Genomic DNA, 20,952 nt, shown 5'->3' with positions numbered 1-20,952 from the left:
AACTAGGGAGACCTTCTTAACATGGAATTTTTTTTCTTCTGTTTATTGTTTCCTAGCCTCCTTCCAACAAAATATCAAATCCAGGCTACTCTGAGTATCTCAACGGGGGGAAGATCATAAAAGGAAGACAGACAGAAGAAACTGACTCTATGTTCTGGCACATTTCAACAAATTTGCCCATCAGGCAGTAGCACACAGGTGTACACAAAAAAATACAGCTCTTTCTAGCCTTAATAACCGATTTTGAAAGAATGAAAGAAACTGCAGAAACTCTGCTTGCAAATTAATTGCAATAGAAGCATAGTTATAACTTCCTACGGAAATCTAAGCAAAAATACACTTAACGGTATTTGAAACATACCTGAGATTGCACAGGTGAGTAAGGACTTCCAGGCTCTCCACTTAATAGAGTTTCACTGTTCATTTTTGTCTTTAGGCAGGCAATGTAACGACTACAGAAATCCTTACAGAGTTCATTAACCTTTTCTAGCTCAAGCAGGTGGATACGCAGAACCTGGATTGCTTTTACCATCTAGGGAGAGAATTGGAAAAAAATATAGAAACAACAGAACTGTTAATTTTGAAAATATTTAATGTGAGATTTATGCACACGCTACTTTCCAATTAAAGCAGAGTTACTAATTGCTAAGTGTTGACTAGAGTTGTCTATCCCTGACCATTATGGTTCTGAAATGTGAAAGGAACACGTTTACACACAAAACCTGTGTCCTTACACTGCATAAGTAAACTACCATAGAGGGGAAACAATGCATTACAACAACACAATCTTTGTCTCTGTCACATGTGACACGTTAGGAAGACAGAGCATAGTTGAGGTGTATGTGGGACACAGAATGAGCCTGCATGTCCACACGATCTTTTATTCCCATCATACAACTCTGGGTCATACGCCACATGAGACCAGAAGTGAAGGAAAGTAATCTCATCCACACATTATTTGGAAAGCATGGTTGGAACAGCCTTGGTAAGCAATAGTCGTCTTCAGCTACATATCAGAAATATCAGGTTCAGTTCCTTATTATGGCCTGACCCACGAAAACCAAAAGTGTGCGGATTAATGAGAGACACACTGAGAAGACCCTTCTGTGACTTAGCTAAGTTTATCACACAGATTGCTAGGGAGGTACAGGAAATGGCCTGCCATCTGACCTATAACAAAACCAAGAACTTTTATTTTTGAATAAAATTCAAATAAAGAGGTCCCAAACTTTGTCACATTGTTCAAAGCTTGAAGTAATGAAATGGTTCCTCAGGCCTAGCACTTTGAAGTTCCTCTGCAATTACAAGTCAAAGATTAACAGCTCTAGGCTAAAATCGTGTAAGAATTTTCAGGTGAGGAAATTGGTTCTGAAATATAAAGCATTAAATACAAAGCACTACACCCAACAACAAATTCATATTTAAGCAAAAATTGAAGTACAGGAGATATGTACCTGATGAGAATACTTATGTTTACTGTGATAAGAACTCACAAGCTTGGGTAGCTAATGGTGTTACATATCGTATAAAAATACCTTAGGTGACTTTAAGGGTCATGGCAGAAGATCAAAAGCAAAAACAAAATCCAGATGGTCTAATGCTCATGAAGAAATGAAGAAATCCAGGACATTCAAATATGTTCATAACACACTGGCAATTTAATTATTTTTATATAGAGAGTGCCATCCCCAATATTTACTTGCTATGCCAGACCTCTGAGAAAAATATCCTTCAGTTTCATGAAACTGAATAGATTAAAATTTTGAAATATAGTGTGGAGCTTGATTTTAGCATTACTTGGAAAAATCAGTCCTATATGAAGGGTCATTTACCTGGCCAGAGCACTGATTCCAATGACCAGAAATGATAGCTTATTAAGTAATCCACTTATTACTTCTAACTAAAGAAGCCATCTGGGAGCTGAGGTTGCCTTTGTTCAGAGCACCTGAAGGAGATCAAGGCAGGCAATCTCCTGCGTATACCCTCCATGCCACCATGATGACTTTAGCTTTCACTGTGACAGAGATCTTTTCCCTGTTTTTTTCAGGAGAAGGTATTCCAGTTGCATGACACCTACCCCGTGTAGAAAATTGTATCTTAAACAAGAGAAAAAAATGAAGAGAACAGAAAGGAAATCTTGTCCCTTCTCAGGACGAGAAAGAAAAAAAAAATTAGCTATATCTTTAAAAGCACAGCTGCAGAAAAATCTGAACTGTAGACTTGAGGCAGTTGATCCAAATTAACATCTGGTAACTCTTATGACCTATGACAGCAAAACCCTTCAAAATGAGTGCAATTGCCCAGCACTGAGGTATATAAAACAGCAATCTTCTAGAACAGTCCTCAGCAGTGGTTGCTGTTTAAGCTATGTTTAAGTACCTTTAAACACAGCCAAGTTAAACTATGCAAATTTAACTAGATTTTAAACACAAAACAAAGGTCATCTATGTTTAAGGATATTCTGCTCCTTTCAGAATTATTAACAATTGTTCTGTAATGCTGCAATAGCCAAAGAGTTTCAGAGACAAAAAAGCTTAAATTATAAAATTCTTCACGTGTGGCAGACAAACACAGAGCACATATATTAGTGAGCACCTTAAACATTCAGCTAAAACTGAGGTAACAATATTATGCCTTTGGGCACATAATATTTGACTATTAGTGATTAGTTTTTGGTCAGTTAGGAGGGCTTTTTTTTTTCCTTAAACCATTACCCATATTTATATTATTTCTTTGTCAGCATTTGTTTGAAAGTAAATAAAAGCTGAAGAAAGAACTTTTATTTTTCTCCTCCAAACTGATGGTTGATAGTTGAAGTGAAAAATTATTTAAAGTCAAAATTAACCATAAACCAAGAATTAGTAACAGTATCCTGGTTTCTGCAGAGCCACACACAGTCACACTACTCTTACAGGAAGCTGTGCTACTGTGGTTAGGAAGGCAAACAAAACTTTGTAAACATGCCATGCCTGTCACCAGGACTTATTTACTCATTTACAACTACACTAATTGTGGCCATATGGCTTCTGCTCTCTTGCAGCATGGGTGGACCAAACTCACATTTGTTGGCTGAAGTTCACTTTTTCCTTGAAACTTAAAAAGAGAAAAATAAATCAAGAACTGATAAAATCACCCCTATTGAACAAAGGTAATACAAAGAAATGTTTTCAGACAGATCGCAGCAGCAGTCATATTTAATTCCTATGTTCTTAAAAGGCGCACCTTAAAAATCTACCACGACTATGCTGTTATTATTTAGTGCTACGGAGTAGAATATGCCACAGAACAATGAATTTTTATAACCCACTTGATTCAGCCTTTTCAGCTGTAGAAATAAACCTGGAGCATCATTTGAGAGAAATGCACAAAGACAGAAGTAACCACAAGATATATGCATATTGTTGAAACTGTTGTAAATAAAGGTAATCGTGAACTATTAAGCAGAGAAAGATTATTGAAAAACTTCCAGTTCTTGCTAAAACTGCTATCCAGAGCATATTCACATATAAATATATCACTTATTAAATTTGGAAACACCTTTAGCCCTAAAAATGCTTAGACTGTGCCCGCATCCTGCCTTTTCAGTGCCTCAGACACGTCGTGCAAAGCGTACAGAACACACTGTGCGCTACCTTACTCATAATGCCCAGCTCACCTTGTTTATCTAAAACATATACCCACCTTTTTTTTTTATTATTATTAACACAGATTTCAGGGCCCATAAGCATATAGCAAATACATATATGGACAACATATATGAAACAATCTCCATACACTGACAAGTTATCTTCTCACTCAAATGACTCCTCATTTATAAAAAAAACAATTAAAATATGTAAATTCAAAGCTCATCTACCTTCCTGAGCAAATCCTTCTGGGGCAATTTAGGGCTTCAGAGGAAGAACACAAACTCTGGGAGAGGGGATATTTTGTTTTAATTTATTTTTATTTGATAACCTCTCTCCCCTATTTTGAGTCTCCAGCTACATGGCATAGCTAGGAAATGTATGACTAGAGGTTTATGAGACAGTTCTGCACATTACAATAGCAAGAACATTTTTCAGAGATGCAAAAACATGGCTTGTTCACTCAAGAATATTCAAATGACATCAGCTGGCTTCAACACTACCACTTTTCCTGACAACTAAAAATTCAATAGGATAGTCTTTGAGAAGAAGGTACTGAACCACAAATCCTTACCCCAAATGAAAAAAAAAACTCAGGGGTCTTCAAAAAAGGCACTGTCCTGTTCAAATACAAAAGTGAGAGTATATTTAACACCCCATGTTTTGTATTGTTTCTAGGCTTGATAAAGGCATAAGTAACCTGCTCTGACTTCACAGCTGACTCTGCTTTGTGCAGGAGGTTGGACTTCAGACCTCTTGAGCTTGTAATCCAACTTGAATTATCCTACAGTCCTATGAATGTGTGGAAATTAAAAAAGCCAACCATATAGGGGAAGAGTTTACTCTGAACAGAAGCTATACTAGAGGTAGGAACCATCCTGAGGCAACATGATGTTTCTGCAGTGGCTGGGTTAACAGTAAGCAAAGAAGTGTTAAGTACTGAATGCCTTAAGACATAATGTCATCTGTGAAAGCTCTAAAAATTTTCTGCAAAGACTCATGCCAAACAATTTCTTAGACACGGAGGAACCTGTCCATGTAAGTCCTACACACAAAAGGATGCTAATGGAGCACAAAAGGATACTAATGGAGAACAAAGGGTAGATGGTTCATTGGTTCATTCCAAGATCTGTTTTATCTGTGAAAATGAGATAGAGATGTCAAAGGGTAAGGCGAAAGGGTAAGGAGCTCCAACAGATGATAAGCCATGTTATGGAGATACAGCTGGGCACGCTTCCAGAAAGAAGCGCATGCACTTGGGAACCTCTGACTAGCAATACAGACCACCAAGATCTAGTTCTTAACAGCAAACACATCTGTTCTGGTACTAATTCTTGATATAAGGACTAAGGTGGATGCAAAGTAACAATCCAAAAAGATAAGGAGGAAGCTAAAAGCTTTTGGAAAGAAAGCACACTTCCAGTCTGGTAAGTAAAACTTGAGCACAACCTTCAGCTTCCAATTCCTTCCCACAGGGACTAGGATTTGAAAAGGGAAGGTCTGCAGCATTTCTTGCAACTAATCAGCACTTACATCAGGTTCAGAGAAGACCAGTGGAGAGACAGACAGCATAAGTGACCATGAATCAGAAAAGAGAACAAAACTATTGAAAACCAGAAGATCCCTGTAGAAGACATTCCACAACAGAGGATAATTCAAGCTCCAATAACATGCTGTGCCATGCATATCTATAAGAGCTAAATATTTACTGAAAAAAAAAAAAATCATAAACTTGCACCTCTCTCTTTTACCTCCTAACCTGTCTAACCTGTGTGGTCAGAGCCAGTGAAGTTGGAAGGGAAAAGTTTCAAAGTTCTGTTTGCAGCCAATAGCTCCTGAGGAGCAGACACACAACTACCACAGAAAAGCCGCTTACTTTGTGTAATTATTAGGGATGGACTGGAACTCCTGGGAGCATTTCAGTTGTCCAAAGACAACTACCTTTTCTGATTAGAAGATGGATCTGCATTAAAAATAAAGACACACCTAGAACATCAAGACTTCCTAGATCTCAAGGTAAGCTGATCTGTCCAGAAGTTAGCACTGAAGCTTCTCAGTTTTCTTTCAACTGATCTTAGAACTGAACTTTGCATTTTCCTGCGATACACTGTTCCTTGGAAGGAAAAGAGGCATCTTATACACCTCTCAGACAAAGGAAAACAACTGAAACTTCACACTTCAGGGAAGCTGTAGCACAGTTTTGTGGATTTTTTTTTTTTTTAGTGCTCCAGGTTTTGAACACAAGCCATTCCTGATTATTACATGAATGCACATATAGAAAAAGAATAGGAACATAGCAATAAATGAAATAAAAATATGCCTAATCCAGGCCATTTCAAAGAGTACCTTAAAAATTCATTTAAGAAAAAAGAAACCCCTTCCACAAGAGTCATCTTTTTTCACCTCTGTCCAGATTCTTACAATCTGAGAAATTCTCACTCTAAATATGCTGAAGCCTAATACCAAAGTTCTGACCAGATCCAGGGGCCATCAATTTTTATAGATATGTTCCCATCCATTTCACTGCAAGCGCCATATTCTGACAATATGTCTGACAAAGCCAGACTTGGGAAAAATACTGCAAAAGTAAAAGGCCTAGTAACACTATTTCTGTGTTGACCATAACCCTTTGCCATGCTGCTTCAAGATCACCAACTGATGCTTTTGGAGCAGTTAACTAGAAAGAATGGAAACCCTCCATCTAGACAATGAAAAAGGATTGAAACTTGCTTTACAGGCCAGGCTTAGCAATATATGGATACCCTTAAAATTAAGTTTCAGGTGGATGCTACCTGTATTTCCTAGTGCTGAAATCCTTTATACTACTAATGCAGGAAACCACCAATTAATTTAGAATGGGAACCATAATATCAAAGCAACAAGGTAATCTAGACTGCAGCGTAGTAAGAGCTACTCAAGTTAGAACCACCTTACGCTGCTCTTAATGAGCTTCCTTTCTGGTCAAACTCATCTAACGCCTGTGCCATCCAGGTTAACATTCTGTGGTCCTCTAGATGAAACCCAAACTTTCCCTCTGGAATATTCAAGGCATTTTAAGTGAGTGCGCAATGTGAAGCATTGCACGGATTCTAAGAGGTATCTGTGACCTTTCACGATTTCTGTTATCTAATCAATTAGCCTATAGGCAGTATGGAGCCTGAAATGATACTCTGCTGTTTTGGAGCCGCTACTTTAAGCTCTGTCACAAAAACTGTGCACTGTAGTTGAGTTCTACATGCCACTTCCAAAAGAAAAAGCTGAAGACATTGAAACAGCTGAATTAATGGACAATCTCCTTACTGTAGGCAGGCCTGTGACTCTTCTCTGACATGACCTGCATTCGGCTCTTTGTAGTATTAGAACATTTAATTCATCTCAGTTTAGCTCAGGCTCCAAGTTGAATGACTGCTACCAAGTAAGCATTTATACCTTATTTGTTTGACTCCGCTGAGGTCAGATAAGAGCACAGGTGGAAAGCAAGTAGTTGTCTGACCTACCTGCTGCTCCACCCTTCTAGCTTGTTCTAATTAGCAGTCTTCATTAGCTTCTCCTTTCAACTGAATGGTTGATTTCTCATTGGAGTTTAAAAGGTAGGGACACCATGAACAGAAGATGTAAGAAAGATGCACAATATTAGAATCCCTTTCTACTAAAAAAGATTTTTATTCTCTATAAAGATGTATATATTTGTCACACAAGACAAAAAACTGCCCAGCTACAGCCTTCTCTGTGCAAGCACCAATATTTCAAGCTGAAGAAGAGACTGAAAAAAAACATACTGGCTATTTCACAACTTGACAGACGCTCTTCTGCTCATTGCCTCTGACAAAATGAATAGCCTTTCAGAATGTCAGCTGTTCAGAGTCCCCAGCCTTCAGGACAGGCAGAGGACAAGCTGCACTCAGATTTCATTTGGTATCTAGTAATAGAAAGTCATAGCTAACAATACGACTACAGAACAGCAGTTTGATGCCAAAGATTTTTGATTTTGCAATGTGGTTCCAGTTTAAGATAGTACTGACCTTAGCAGGCACGGAATACAAGACATAAACAAATACTTCTTCATCCATCTCAAGCAAAATTGGCCAGTTTTGTGTAGCCCACAAAACCCAATAAATTTGTCACCACTAAAATCACAAACAGGTCAATCAGCAGGAAGGACTATTTGAACATAGCAGATCTGAGAGAATGTTTGTGTACAACCAAAACCGTGTGAGGCAGGCCAAGGCATGCAGGATCTTTAGGAAACCGACCTTCGAAGGCTCACAGAAATTACAGAATAGTTCAGGTTGGAAGGGACATCTGGAGATTGTTTAATCCACCACTCCTGCTCAAAGCAAAGCAAGGTCAACTAGGGCAGGTTACTCAGGGCCACATCCACTTGGGTTTTGACTGTCTTCAAGGACAGAGACTCCACAACCTCTCTGGGGAACTTGCTCCTGTATTCAATCACTCCTCCAGTAAAAGTGTTTTTTCTTATGTTTTAATGGAACTTCCTGTGTTTCAATTTATGTTCATTTCCTCCTGCCTTTCTGCAGGGCACCACTGAGAAGAGTCAGAGAGTCTGTCTTCTTTATTCCCCCATTAGGTATTTAGATACATTGACAATATCCTCCCAAACCTTCACTGCTGCAGACTAAACAGTCCCAGCTCGCTGAGCCTCTTCGTATGAGAGATGCTCTAGTCCCATAATAATCTTTTTGGTCCTCTGCTGGACTTGCTCCAGTATGTCTGTGTGTCATACTGAGGAGCCCAGAACTCCAGATGTGTCTCACCAGTGCCAAGCAGAGGGAAAGGATCATGTCCCTTGACCCGCTGACAATGCTCTTACTAACACAGCCCAAGTATGTTGAACTTCTTTGCTGCAAGGATACACTGTCGTCTCATATTTGGCTTGCTGCACATCCAGACTGTCAGGCCCTTTTCCACAAAGCTGCTTTCCAGCTGGTTGGCCCCCAGTGTACCAGTGCATGGGGTTATTCCTCCCTAGGTGCAGGACTTCGCATTTCCCTTTGTTGAACTCCATGAGATTCCTGCTTGCCTGTTTCTCCAGAAGCAATGAAGTAGCTCTGAACGGTGGCACAGCCATCTGAACCATGGTCATCAGCCACTCCTCCCAGTTTTGCAACATCTGCAAGCTTGCTACAGGTACACTCTGTCCCATCATCCAGGTCATTAATGAAGATGTTAAACAGTATTGGTTCCAGTATCAATTCCTAGAGTACACTGCTAATGACCAGCCTTCAACTGGACTTTATGCTGCTGATTGCAATCCTTTGAGCCCAGCAGTTCACCCAGTTTTCAGTCCATCTAACTGCTCATTTATCTAGTGCATATTTTATCAGTTTGTCTATGAGAAGATTATAGAAGACTGTCAAAAACCTTAAAGGCAAGCTAAACCACATCCATTGCTCCTCCCTCATCCACTGAGCCAGAACTACTACATTCCAACTATTAGATTTCAGATCTACTTCTGAAAAGAAATTGGGATTAGAGAGATAATGGACAACAGTATATTTGTGTTGAATTCAAAGAGTTACAAACGAAGAAAATAACCTGAGGCTTTGCAGGTCAGCAGATCTGCTTCATGCAGAACAGAACAAACTTTCATTTTTGAGTAAAGTATTGGAGGCAAGCATAATCAAAAAAGTCTTTCTTCAAAGAGTCATGGAAAATTTTATTAGTGTCTTCAAATTCACAGTTGATGTGTAAGCAGCACTCTGGAAGTATCACTAATAGCAGTAACAAAACCCAAAACACATTATAGAATGAAAGAGATAAAGAAAGAAGCAATTCCAAAATTATAAGCATTCCTGGTAGTCAACTTTCTAGATACCTGGGTCAAACCACAAGATCCAGAAACTGGTATGTTATCTGGGGACTTCTGTGTGCAATTCATTCTTTAACAGCCAAAGGTCCCACAAGACTGTGTACGTGTGCAAATCAGCATCTGATGAACTGCCATTTTTAGCCTGGATTTAGTCTTCCCCAGAAACTAATGGCTCTTTAAAGTATTTATCTGCTTATCCCTCAATAATGCACTTCCTTACCCCTCCCCCCACCCAATTTGCCTGAGTGCTTTCCTGTTCAAGACAGATCTAAAAAGATGGTACCAGTGGCCCTCAATTGCCAGGGATTTCTGCACCTCAGTGGAACAGTCATACTCTTCGCAGACAGACCATCACATTATGACCATTCTGAAGTACTTATTTCTGCTTACAAATGTAAGACAATCATTATATTGTGCTACAAGTATTTAATGAATGTAATATTACACCACTCATTTCAAATAAAAAAAAATTAAAAAGCAAAGCACCCCACACCACTGCTGCTCACACTAGGGCAGTAACTAAAGAATAGAATTATTATTTAGTTCCCCTTGACTTTGTTTTTCGTCTTTCATGTTCTACTTTTAATTCTTACAGTGACAAGTCATTCTGCTACAGGGTTTATTCATGTAACTGTTTCAGTAGGTAGTCAATGCTTCTTTCTACTTAGAAAACTAAGTTGCTGTATCAATAACTCTCAGGTGAGCTGCATCAAAAGATCTAATGATTAAGATCTAATAATGATCTAATGATTAAGATGCTAAATTGGAGGTTTTTGGGGCTCAGTTCTGTTCTGGTTGTACCTTTGGTCAATGTGGCCAATGCCTATTCTTCAGTTTTTCATTTATAAACTGACAGTATCATTATGTATCATATTATGTATCGTCCTTCAGCTGCTTTCCTGTCATTCCGAAGGGCATTGTGTTAGAAGATGACCCAAAACAAAAACTTTATTTGAGCCTCTAAAAGTTTCCAAACTGAAAATAAAAGCTTCTGTAAGACAAACAGCTCCACAGCCAAAGCTGTAAGAGAACTTTTTAAAAGCACTCTTGCAGATGGATTAGTGCAAAGTGAGTTGTGTTAATTTGATCTATCTTCGAAGAAGAGTTAATCCAAAGTGACTTCATATTTACATAGACTAAGATCATTGACACAATATATTAAGATATTTCAATCCTGGGCACTGTAACCTACAGTTAAAAGAATATTACAAATAGCTGAGAAGGTAACTTTTTATGCCTCTCTAGTTAGAGCTGTAAAAGCTTGCCTCACTCTAGAACATACTGTCGCCTGCCTTCTTTACTCTCACACTGGTGGTCTTATACAGAGACTCTTGTAGCTTTATTTTCCATTACACTATTTAAATGCTGTCTTCCCAGAACTGAAGTTCACTAGTGATTTGTCATAAAGTGCTTGAAAAGAAATCAAGTTATGCAAAATGCCTATTTAGGCTGCTTCCAACAGCAGCCAAAATTGACCCCTTTTTTGCAACATATGTGCCCCTCCTAACATGCTGTTCACTGCAACACTCCTGCCAATTCCAAACAAAATCTCAAATTTAATTCTTGCTTAAGTCTTGGTTTTAAGAGTTTTCTCCAGGTACATTACCTTAGCCTCCCACACAGGAGCCTCCCATACATTCAACCACATAAATCTTTCTAGATATCAGCTTTAAAACATTACTATTTCTGTTGTTTATAACCTCCAATCAATTTAACTTTGTTTGTGAACTTCAGTATTTTAAGTAGCCTTTTCTTGTATAGACTCAAGGATGAAGACTCGTATTACTAAGCAGTCCCCTTAAAAGAACAGGCTTTCAAAAAATAAAGAAACCAAACACTTGACCCCTATAATTCTAACACTCTAACACAGTTTAGAAACAGTTTAGAAAATAGCATGCCAGGAGAGGAGCTCTCTAGAGATATGATTCAAGAGTGAGACTAATGGACTGGGGAAATCACTGCTTCATCACAGGGAAGACTTTCAGAAAGCCTAAAGGGGACAACACATCAGAAAGAATTCTTGTATGTTATTTTCTAAGCTCATCCTGTAACAGCTCTTCTCCTGCATTAACTAGATAAAAAACACAGTTGGAGAAAACATTTTCATTACATGTTTTTGATAAATATATGTTATAAATTGATTTGCAGAGTCAACCTGCCTATGGCAAGCATATGTTTCTGTTTGTCTCTTAACACACTGATTTCAGCCAGTTTAGCATGAAATACAACTGTGAAGGGCCCAATGTAAGTTTACCGACAAGACGGAAAAAAGGGTCAGAAGAAAAAAATGTTTCTCAGAATTAACATAAAGAAGAATCTGTTCTAGAAAGAAAAATGTGAGGAGAAACTATAAGCACCAGTTGAGATCAGAAATTAGGAAGAAGAGGCAAATGTGACGATTGTTTCAGAAATAAAAAAACCAGCTTATACTTACCAAATTATCAGTTTCTGGATCCTCACAGAAAAAGGGTTTTCCTTCTTTCTCCTGCTTCCTTACAAAATTTTCAATATCTACATCAAAACTAGCAGAAGTTGTACCTTCTGAGCCTTGTGTAGATTGTTCACATTTTTCAAATAGTAGTGCTAACAAGGGAAATAGTGGGTGCCTAGAATAAAAGTTCAAATATATGAATAAGTATTTTCACTTATATGTACTCCACAGAAAAGTAAGACACGTAGCTCACGTAAGCTAACAGTCACTCATGTAAGAAATGAAAAGACAAGTCTTGGAAGAGACTGCATATAGCACCACTGGCTATAGCAAAACATGACGAAAGTTTTTTGTGGGCCTTTTTTTAAAATTTTGATTTACTGCAAACTCTAGAGGCAAGTAAAGCAGTAAAGTACGTATACTTAAATTAAGAGAACAATCACAAGCTAAAAAGCTATGACATACTATTTAATTCACTGTAATTAAGTGACAAGAGACATTAATACAGTGCATTAGAAATGAGGATTAGGATTTACGAATGGGATCAATGCAAGTTTAAATTATAAAATAAAGTCTGATAAAATTAATTTATTCCTCACTGTGGGCCTTATTTATACATTACAAATAACTACAGAACTGAGAATAGTATGCAGGCTGTACTCAGAGGCCTCTTACAAAATCACGCTCAGAGCAGAGAACAATTTTGTTAGCACAAGTCTGTAAATGAGTGGATACATCTTTCTGCTTCAGGTTTTTTGTTTGTATTTATTTTACCTGCAAACTGGTAATAATTATGTCTTTATAAAGCACTTAAAGTGAAAGAACACTTAACCTCATCAAAACTGAGCATACTGCTTAGCCCAACACTTAACATAGTAATTTTTTTCTAGTGTTTATGCATCAACATTTAATCCAGTTTGAGTTAATTACTAGGCAATAGATTTTTACTCCCTTTTCTTTAGGGATAACATCGACCTAATTACCATAAAAATAAAATCTCACATTAAAGATAAAAAGTACAGTATAACAAATAGTGACCATAGTTCAACAGTCTGAATAGCTTGCTAAATTTCACTTGTGCTTTAAAGACAGCTACCTTTAGAATATCCTTTAAAACTATGATGAAACTGAAGAATCCCACAAAGGGAAGTTTTTCTTCTCGGCTGAAGACTGACAGAGAAGCTCATTTAATCTCTTTCTTTCCCTGCAAACCTCCGAGACACTTAGCCAAGAGAACATCTGATTTTATGCTACTTATTATTAATTTTTTTAAAAAGCCTCTATTCTTTACCCTTCAAAAGACAGAACACAAGTCCATTACTACCTGTAAATGGCCTGCTTGTCTGCATCCATTGGAGTTTGAGATTCTACAGGGGCAGGACTCAGCCCTTCTGCATCAGTTTCAGAGCAGTTGGGATCTTGTTCAGTTTTTAACTCTGTTACTACTTGCATCTGTAGAAAAAGAGTAAGTTATAAGTAAATCTGTACGCTTGATGTAAAATAAGTGTACTGTTTTCTAAGGAAAAAGCAATGCAAAGGGCTACGAAATTGCCAGAAGGTTGGTATGACTTGGCAGTTACACAAAAAGATACAGCAGTAACAAAACCCCTCTTTTAATCCCCAACACTTTTTGATGGATAGTTTAAAGGTCACTTCAAGTTTCAGCACTCAGCTTTAAAATGGGAATGACAGATATTAGTAAATCGTTAAAGCATTTTGACTCTGAAGGGGCCATTTTTGGAATAAACTAGAGTACATTGCTCAAAAAAAATTGTGGGGATGTCTGCATAAAAAGCCTTTAGGATGAGAACAACAGAAAATAAAGTTTCTACTTTTAAGTTTTCTTTCTTTTTTCTTACTGTATATTATAGCAAGATGCTGAAGAAAAGAGAACCTGAAGTTTTTCTTATCCACTAAAATGCATGTTTTCTTAGAAAGAACTGAAATACTTTGTGTCCCTCCAATCTTTCAATTATCAGGAACATAACCTCCTCTGACCTTTACCACTCAAAATTATGTATTGTAATTATAAACTATTTTGGAACATCAAGCTACTAGAGAAGACAGCAATAACTGCTTCTACAAATCCATTTAACATGGTTACACAATCTGCCACCACTGGAAAAACAACATAGAGCCACAGCTTCTACTGAGCACCTCCTAAATTGCACTTGGTGGCTGGTAATGCCTTTGAGGTGCTTTTAAGGTGTTGAAGTGGTTTTCCCATCACCTCTAGCTAAGTATCTTTCATACTAAAAGGTCTTAAAAGAACCTGACCTCTGGAAGTCATAGTTTCCACCCCCCAGCCCAAACTCCTTGGTTTTCTCCCTTTATGAGCACTGGGAACATCTGTACAAAGACAAGAAATCACTGTGATCTTTTTTTCCTACTTTAACCCTCAGAAGTTTTATCTTGAGTAGAGGACAGACACTGTTCTAGATATCACTGCGTAGCCAGAAATGACACTTGCAAAAAGGAAGTGTACAGAATGCAGTCCTCTGCCCTCTTTTCCTCAGAACCTTCTGAGAGAGAGATGGCCTCCAGAAACCGTTAGAGAACCTGACTCTGACAGAATTTCATCTACTTCCACACAACATAAGCAAAAGGAATTTATACTATTCCCAATAAGAAGTCTGGGAGAACCAAAAAGTATGCGCTTTATTACCTGTTGGGTCCAAGCCATCTCCTAATAAAATCGGAAACTGAGAAAATGACAGCGTATCCTACCCAACAGAGCAGCCTGCCTTGCAAAAAGCTTCCTCAGCAAGCATAGATGATTTTTAAGCCAAGATGCTTGCAAAAAAAGATGCAACTAATGAACTCATTTCTTGGCTAAAGACAAGAAGGAGGAGCAAAATGAAAGGGGATGACTCATACAAGTGATTATAAACGTTGAGCCATACATCTGCAGAGTTTGAAGGGAGAGAGCATGTTCAGTTAGGGCTCTGTCTCACTAGAAAGAAGAAATAGCTCACTTAAAACTGCAAGCTATTATCTGTGGGCCATTTTCAAACTACAAAAGCAGCAGACACCCCAATTACCTGTCTATCTTGGCCACTGAGAGCTTAAAATACAAAACAAATAGGAAGAAAATGCTCTCTCCCAATCCATTCTTTACAAAAACATGTTACATTCACTGATGTGTCACAGGATGGCATGTATTTGCTGGGGGAGTAAAGTAAAAGATGTAAGGTAGGTGAGAGGAGAGAGGGAAATTAGAATTGCAATAAAGGAAGCAAACAACAACAACAAAAATCAATAATCCCAGACTGCATTCAGATAAACATCTTTTTATAAGAGATAGGAAAAGTTGCTCTTTTTCTTCTGACTGTTCACCACTGTTGCCATCTGCTGACAGAAGTACTTGTATTTACTGCTTAGGGCTGACACATAGTAACGTAAAAATGGGTCTTCAGAGTACAGGCCACTGCATGACTTGTCTCCAGTTAACAGTATTTTAATTTAGCAATTCAATTTGTTGCAATATACAGCCTGTTGTACAAAAAAGAAACATTATGACCAGATATATCTGAGTATGTTTCATTATTTTAGCTGTTTGTTAACAGAAGTAAGAAACTGGAAGCCCACTGACCAGCTTTCTAATCAGCAATTCTAATCAATAACCTCATTAAAATTAATGCAAGTATTTTAATAGTTTTCAACCTAGTTTTCAGCATAACTGCATAATCTTAAATGTTGTCAAAGTAGCACATAGTTCTGGATAACTAAATTTATCTTCCACTTGCTCAAGACCAACAAGTCTGTGACTGCGTAAACATCATCTATTGTAACTGCAGACACGTAAGAATACTAAAGTATCATATACACAAAATACTATGGATGCCCATTTGACTCCCCTAAAAATAGGAACATTACAGTGCACAAAACATCTAGAGCAGATTCAGAAGAAAACCCCTTTTCTAACCATTGCTCTAGAAGTTAAGCAGAGTCACGCAAAGATTAGCTAAGCCTTTAATAAGTATCCAAGTATAAAAGAATAGCCGCTATCACTTTAAAATATCTTGTTTTACAAATAAGAACAGATATTTAAACAATGCCAAAACAGGCATTAAGGAAAAACTCACTACCTTCTTTCTCTTGCTAACTGTATTTAGTTCATAGAGAAAGAAAAAAAAACCTACCTGTTGTCCATCTTGATAGTTGTCTATGCTTAATGTCTGTGTTGCCATCATGGTTAATAAAACGTTAATTATGTCAAATCATCGTAAGTATGAACAAATCTTCTTTAAAGAAAAAAAAAAGTCAGTTAAAAAAAGTGACCACTTGGAATCCAGTTCTAAAAGATGAAAAAAGATCAATACATAACTTTACCCCCAAAAAATCAGTGAGCTTATTAACAATGATAGTTAAATGCATTTTCTCAAAAAAAAAAAAAATCAAGTTGGAAAATGCAACAGGTTTCATCAGGAAAAAGTTTATTGTCTAGTTTTGTATTTTAACATAAGATTTGTAATAAGAGGCTGAGGTTCTTTTACATTCACAAACTTCAAGTAAACTTTATTTCTGCACTACTTATTCTAAGGTAATACATAAAATCTAGAAATTAAAGATTTACGTTTCTGTGTTTTGAGAAGGCCAACAACACACTGAGCATTACTGTAACTGAAATAATAACAGTCTACAATCAATGAACTAAATGTAAAAAGTGTTAAGAAATACCCTATTTACTTAGGAGTATGAATTCCATATTCTAAAGTTAGGGCCTGAAATTACCTTTAGAAACTGAAGTCTCAAATCACTTCTGACATCAGTAATCTACCATCCAAGTCATTTAAGGCTCAACAAAAAGGAACAATATCTAACAGCTTTTAAACAACTGGGCCTATGTGATTATATGGTTTCAAAAGTGACCTAAGAACTCAGAGGCCCAATTTTCATATACATTTGATACTTTGGGAAATATTAATTTTAGTAGGATTATAACACAAGTAAATTTATGTATGTTATATCCTCTAAGCATTAGCTGGAGTTTGGCGCCCAGGCGAGTTAAACATTTTTTAAAAGTTAGACATTCAGTAATTTAAAAAAAAAAGTAAAATAGCATAGCACCAGATAGAGTTTCTCCATCAAATTACTAGTTTACATTTCATTTCTTGTCAGATTAGCAGCCATTACAACTGAAATCACACAATTCATTAAGCTATTACCATAGCACTCAATTTTCCTTGACAAATGAAGTCCCAATGTTTAGCTACTATAAAAATATTCATATTAAAGAAAGAAGACACAGCTCATGTCTTGAAAAAGATTACATCCAGGTATTAATTCCAGGTTTTCTGCTCTTTTCCACTTATGTCAGTATCAAAGAACTAAATGTTAGAATTTTCACCAGTTGAAACACATTAAAGAAAAATTTTTGTTGTTAATCACTACAAATTTCTCAACTATTTTTAAATCTTTCCTTCACCATTGCATACTACTATAGTACGTGACCATTTTGAAGAGCAATTTTTACATTTCTGGGTATTCCCCCCCCAGATCATAATAGTCTCAAGTAAATGTTTCGTTTAGAAAACACAGGACAGATTTCAAGATGCCCTTCTTTGTTTACTTAAATTTTCAGGCACAGAGAAAAACCTGACTCCTCAGGAAAAACTTCAAGCCTTAATCTGCATCAAGTTCTAGTCAAAGTGCAATTTCTAAGCATTACTGCAATTTCTCTTTTTTTTTTTCTTTTTTCTTTCTTTTTTTTTTTTTTAAAACCCAGCTTTAAAGACCAGAGAAGTTCACCAGGACGACATAAGCACGACTTCCTTTACAAACGAAGTTATTGACTTTCACGCTCATGCTTAAATGGAGCTGTTACTCTTTGGGAGTCTGTGCCATTTTACACATACAAAAGCATCTTGGGAACCACAAATGCGAGCAGACAGAGCAGATCTTGGTTCCAGCACTGGGTCATGTGCTTGCAGAGCTGAACAAGTTTCTGTCTGTAGACAACATGCAGATAGCATCTTAAGTAGTTTGTGGAACACTGACTAAAAAGGTACGCTATGGTTTGGGAACTCCTATGCCAAAGGTAGTTCTTCTTAAGAATACAATTTACAGAGGAAAAAAGTAAAGACTGTATTTGGAGTTTTTCTTAATAACTTTAGTGGAAGTATTATTTGGTTCTAGCTTGTCTATCTGTCTTGATAGAACATCACTATCCCTGTCCTGGAAACTCAAAAAATATTACTGATTTCTCCACCAAAATTTAAAAAAAGAGAATGACATAAATGCACTCACTGATAGAAGTACCTCAGTTTTTCTAGGTTTATTTTACAGTCATGAATCATTTCAGGTTAAAGTTAAACCAGCATTTGCCACAATAGCCAAGTGAGGTATCTTTCCAAATACTTAAAAGGGGATATATTCTAAAACGTCGGCCCTGTAAGCATTTTCCTCACATTTAAACATTTATTTTCTTTCAAGATGGTAGCTTACAAGCATTACTGTCTTTCTGTATTTAGAGAGTGAGAGGGCACATACAAAATGCTGCTTTTCTTCCTTCTCAAAAGGCAGACATTTAATTTCTGACTGCAATATCCAAAGCACAGACCAAACTACCCTCAAAATGAAAGTAGAACACTCGAACAGATCAACAAAGAAAGAACAAACACTATTCAGTGATTGTTTTACAAGCTGAAGAAGTTCCTCATAAAATGCTGTTAAAGAAATTGTTTTGCTGTGGGAGAAAGATGAAATTCTTATCAGATAGGAGGAAATAAGAAGAGGTAACACAGCTGTAGAAGAGGAAAAATGTATTAGGAGTTAAGCAAGGATGTGAGATCATATTAGTGACACAAAGAACAACATGGAGAGGGAAGCAACAAAGATAACACATGTAAACTGGTGAAGACAATAGGACACGGCAAGAATTTCTGGAGAAATGCACAAGCTGGACCAACCCTTCCTTCCAGATTTCCATAAGGAATAGATATTCCACATCTGGAAATCCCTCAGGCCATGTGAAGGAAGAGAGGTGCACAGCTTTGAACTAGATCTATAGATTATTTCATTAAGAAGGACTTTTGCCCTATTGTCTCCCAGGGGAACAGCTAGAAAGAATTCTATATGGATATATCCTCTATTTCCCAAGCTTCCCCTCTGACTTATAATTACAGTAGAAGAAGATTAAGCTATTAGGCAAGATAGCAACTGATGAGATTTAGTGAAGACGACTACTGCAAATCAAGAAGAACAAATTGAGCTAATCACACACTTAAATTGAGGCAATTAACTGAGGAATTACTTTGGTTTACTAAAGAGAATCATCATCTCATTACCCAGTAGTGGTAAGAGACAAACTATGTTAAACTTCAAGAAAAATAACTGAAAAGGTATTTACACATTTGGCTTTTATAACCTAATTTAGGATACAGCATCCAGTTCTAGTTCACAGATACACAGCCTAAGCAGATGTTCATTCTGCAAACAATGATGCTAGACGAAGCTGGTATCACTCCCAGATGTTTATCACTGCCACCCTGCCAGAGCTCATTACTTCCACAGCTCTATCACTGAGTCCACAGAACACGTGAATGATTTCTGATCCTTTTTACATGAAGTCAGCTAGGCTAGTTCAACCCACTGTTAAAGGTGGCTATGATGTAAACCAGCTGACTTAGTCTGAAGCACATTACTGTGCACTCATACAACCCCTGTTCTTGGCTGACCTATTAGTGTGGTAATTTCTGGCTCATGTGTGCCGATTATCAACTCACAGCAGGACCATCTTTAACCAGCACAGCTATACCAAATACTATAGGGCCTAAGGTATCTGAAGTGGGCCTAAAGAACACAGGACTTTTGGACAACTTACAACTTAGCTTTAAAAACACCAATTATTCTTTGTTAAAGAAATTTAGAGAAGGAAAACTGTGCATTTGTATTATATTCAAAGAGTTACAAATAATAAAAAAATAACTGTAGGCTAAGAGAGTCAGCCAGTTTGCTTCATGCAGAACAGAATTAACTCTCATTCTATTTATTTTGAAAACAAAGTGTGAGGAGAACCCAAGGAAATGTTTAAGGTCATGTAAACTGGAAGCTGATGCATGAACTGCAATCAGAAACTCCACTGATATCTGTGGTGAAAGGGAATTCATAAAAGCATTGTGTTCTGCAAAACAAAGAGAAAGGAAAAAAATCCAAGCCTTTAATAAGTATGAAGGTAAAACAGAGAAGAAAGGAAGCTAAATTAAGAGGGGTTATCATAATTAGTAATGTGGAGACTCTGTGCAAGTTAAGGAGCATCTAAGAGAACAGATTAAAGGTGAGCTGAAACATACACAAAGTAATCACTTAACATACATCACTCCTCACTTGCTTTACTTACTCCTTCACAATTAAGGGCAAAGGGACCACCCAGTAACATTAACATGAGGTGCAAGTAAGCTGCTGGAGTTCAGTAATATCATTTTTAACACATACAAGCTACAACAGATGTTTGTAAGAGATATAAATAGTTATGCTTCAGGGTATAAACCAACCACTAACTGTCTTAGGGTTGTGAAGAAACTACCCAACAGACTTGTTAACAGGTAATCATTCCTTCTAATTTTCCCCTATACATGCTCCTTTGAAGTCCTTCAGAGAGAAATGCATGGCTGGCAGATTCAGCATGGCTATTTGTTCATTATTATTTAACTTTAGTCCTGGCACTTGCTCTGAAACGTAGATCCTTATGGTCACACAGACAGTTGAAAAGAAACAAAAAAACCAAAACAGCAACCCTGTTTGACGCATGAAAAGCATCTACAGCTGGCTTCACTTTTCATCAAAATACATAATGATATTTGCTTCCAGGGCACACTGCTTTCTAAAGGAGATAAAACATTGGCCATGAGAAAGCTGCTCACCCTTTTCCTTCAATGGGTTGAAGACAACATTATATTTTTCCAGCAGAGTAAATCCCACTGATTTACAACGTAGAGGACAGAAACCTAAAAATCAACAGAGAAATATTCAGGAGACAACAACACAGAATATACTTTGAGACAATTGTGATTAAAGAAAATATTTCAGTTTATTTTGTGGTTCCCTCCCCAAGTTTAAATAAA

At 37.2% G+C, this 20,952-nt stretch overlaps 1 protein-coding gene across 13 annotated transcripts in view; it reads right to left on the bottom strand.

Moving 5' to 3' along the window:
* Positions 1 to 20,952, bottom strand: part of PKNOX1 (PBX/knotted 1 homeobox 1) — a 46,154-nt gene that overhangs the window by 13,221 nt on the left and 11,981 nt on the right. For 9 of the 13 annotated variants that reach the window (XM_064472513.1, XM_064472506.1, XM_064472465.1 and 6 more), the window contains 5 exons: positions 20,752 to 20,835; positions 16,030 to 16,131; positions 13,212 to 13,339; positions 11,891 to 12,062; positions 362 to 532 (listed from right to left, as the gene is read on the bottom strand). In XM_064472513.1, the coding sequence (XP_064328583.1) occupies positions 362 to 532; positions 11,891 to 12,062; positions 13,212 to 13,339; positions 16,030 to 16,080 (522 nt within the window). In that variant the 5' untranslated portion in view covers positions 16,081 to 16,131; positions 20,752 to 20,835. The remainder of the gene's footprint in view (positions 1 to 361; positions 533 to 11,890; positions 12,063 to 13,211; positions 13,340 to 16,029; positions 16,132 to 20,751; positions 20,836 to 20,952) is intronic. The other 4 variants (XM_064472528.1, XM_064472477.1, XM_064472544.1 and 1 more) reach the window with 2 other exon arrangements.

This window comes from Phalacrocorax carbo, chromosome 1, assembly GCF_963921805.1.
Source record: "Phalacrocorax carbo chromosome 1, bPhaCar2.1, whole genome shotgun sequence".
NCBI classification, from domain to species: domain Eukaryota; kingdom Metazoa; phylum Chordata; class Aves; order Suliformes; family Phalacrocoracidae; genus Phalacrocorax; species Phalacrocorax carbo.
Note: the sequence above shows the minus strand (reverse complement) of the source record. Positions and strands in the feature narration are given on the sequence as shown.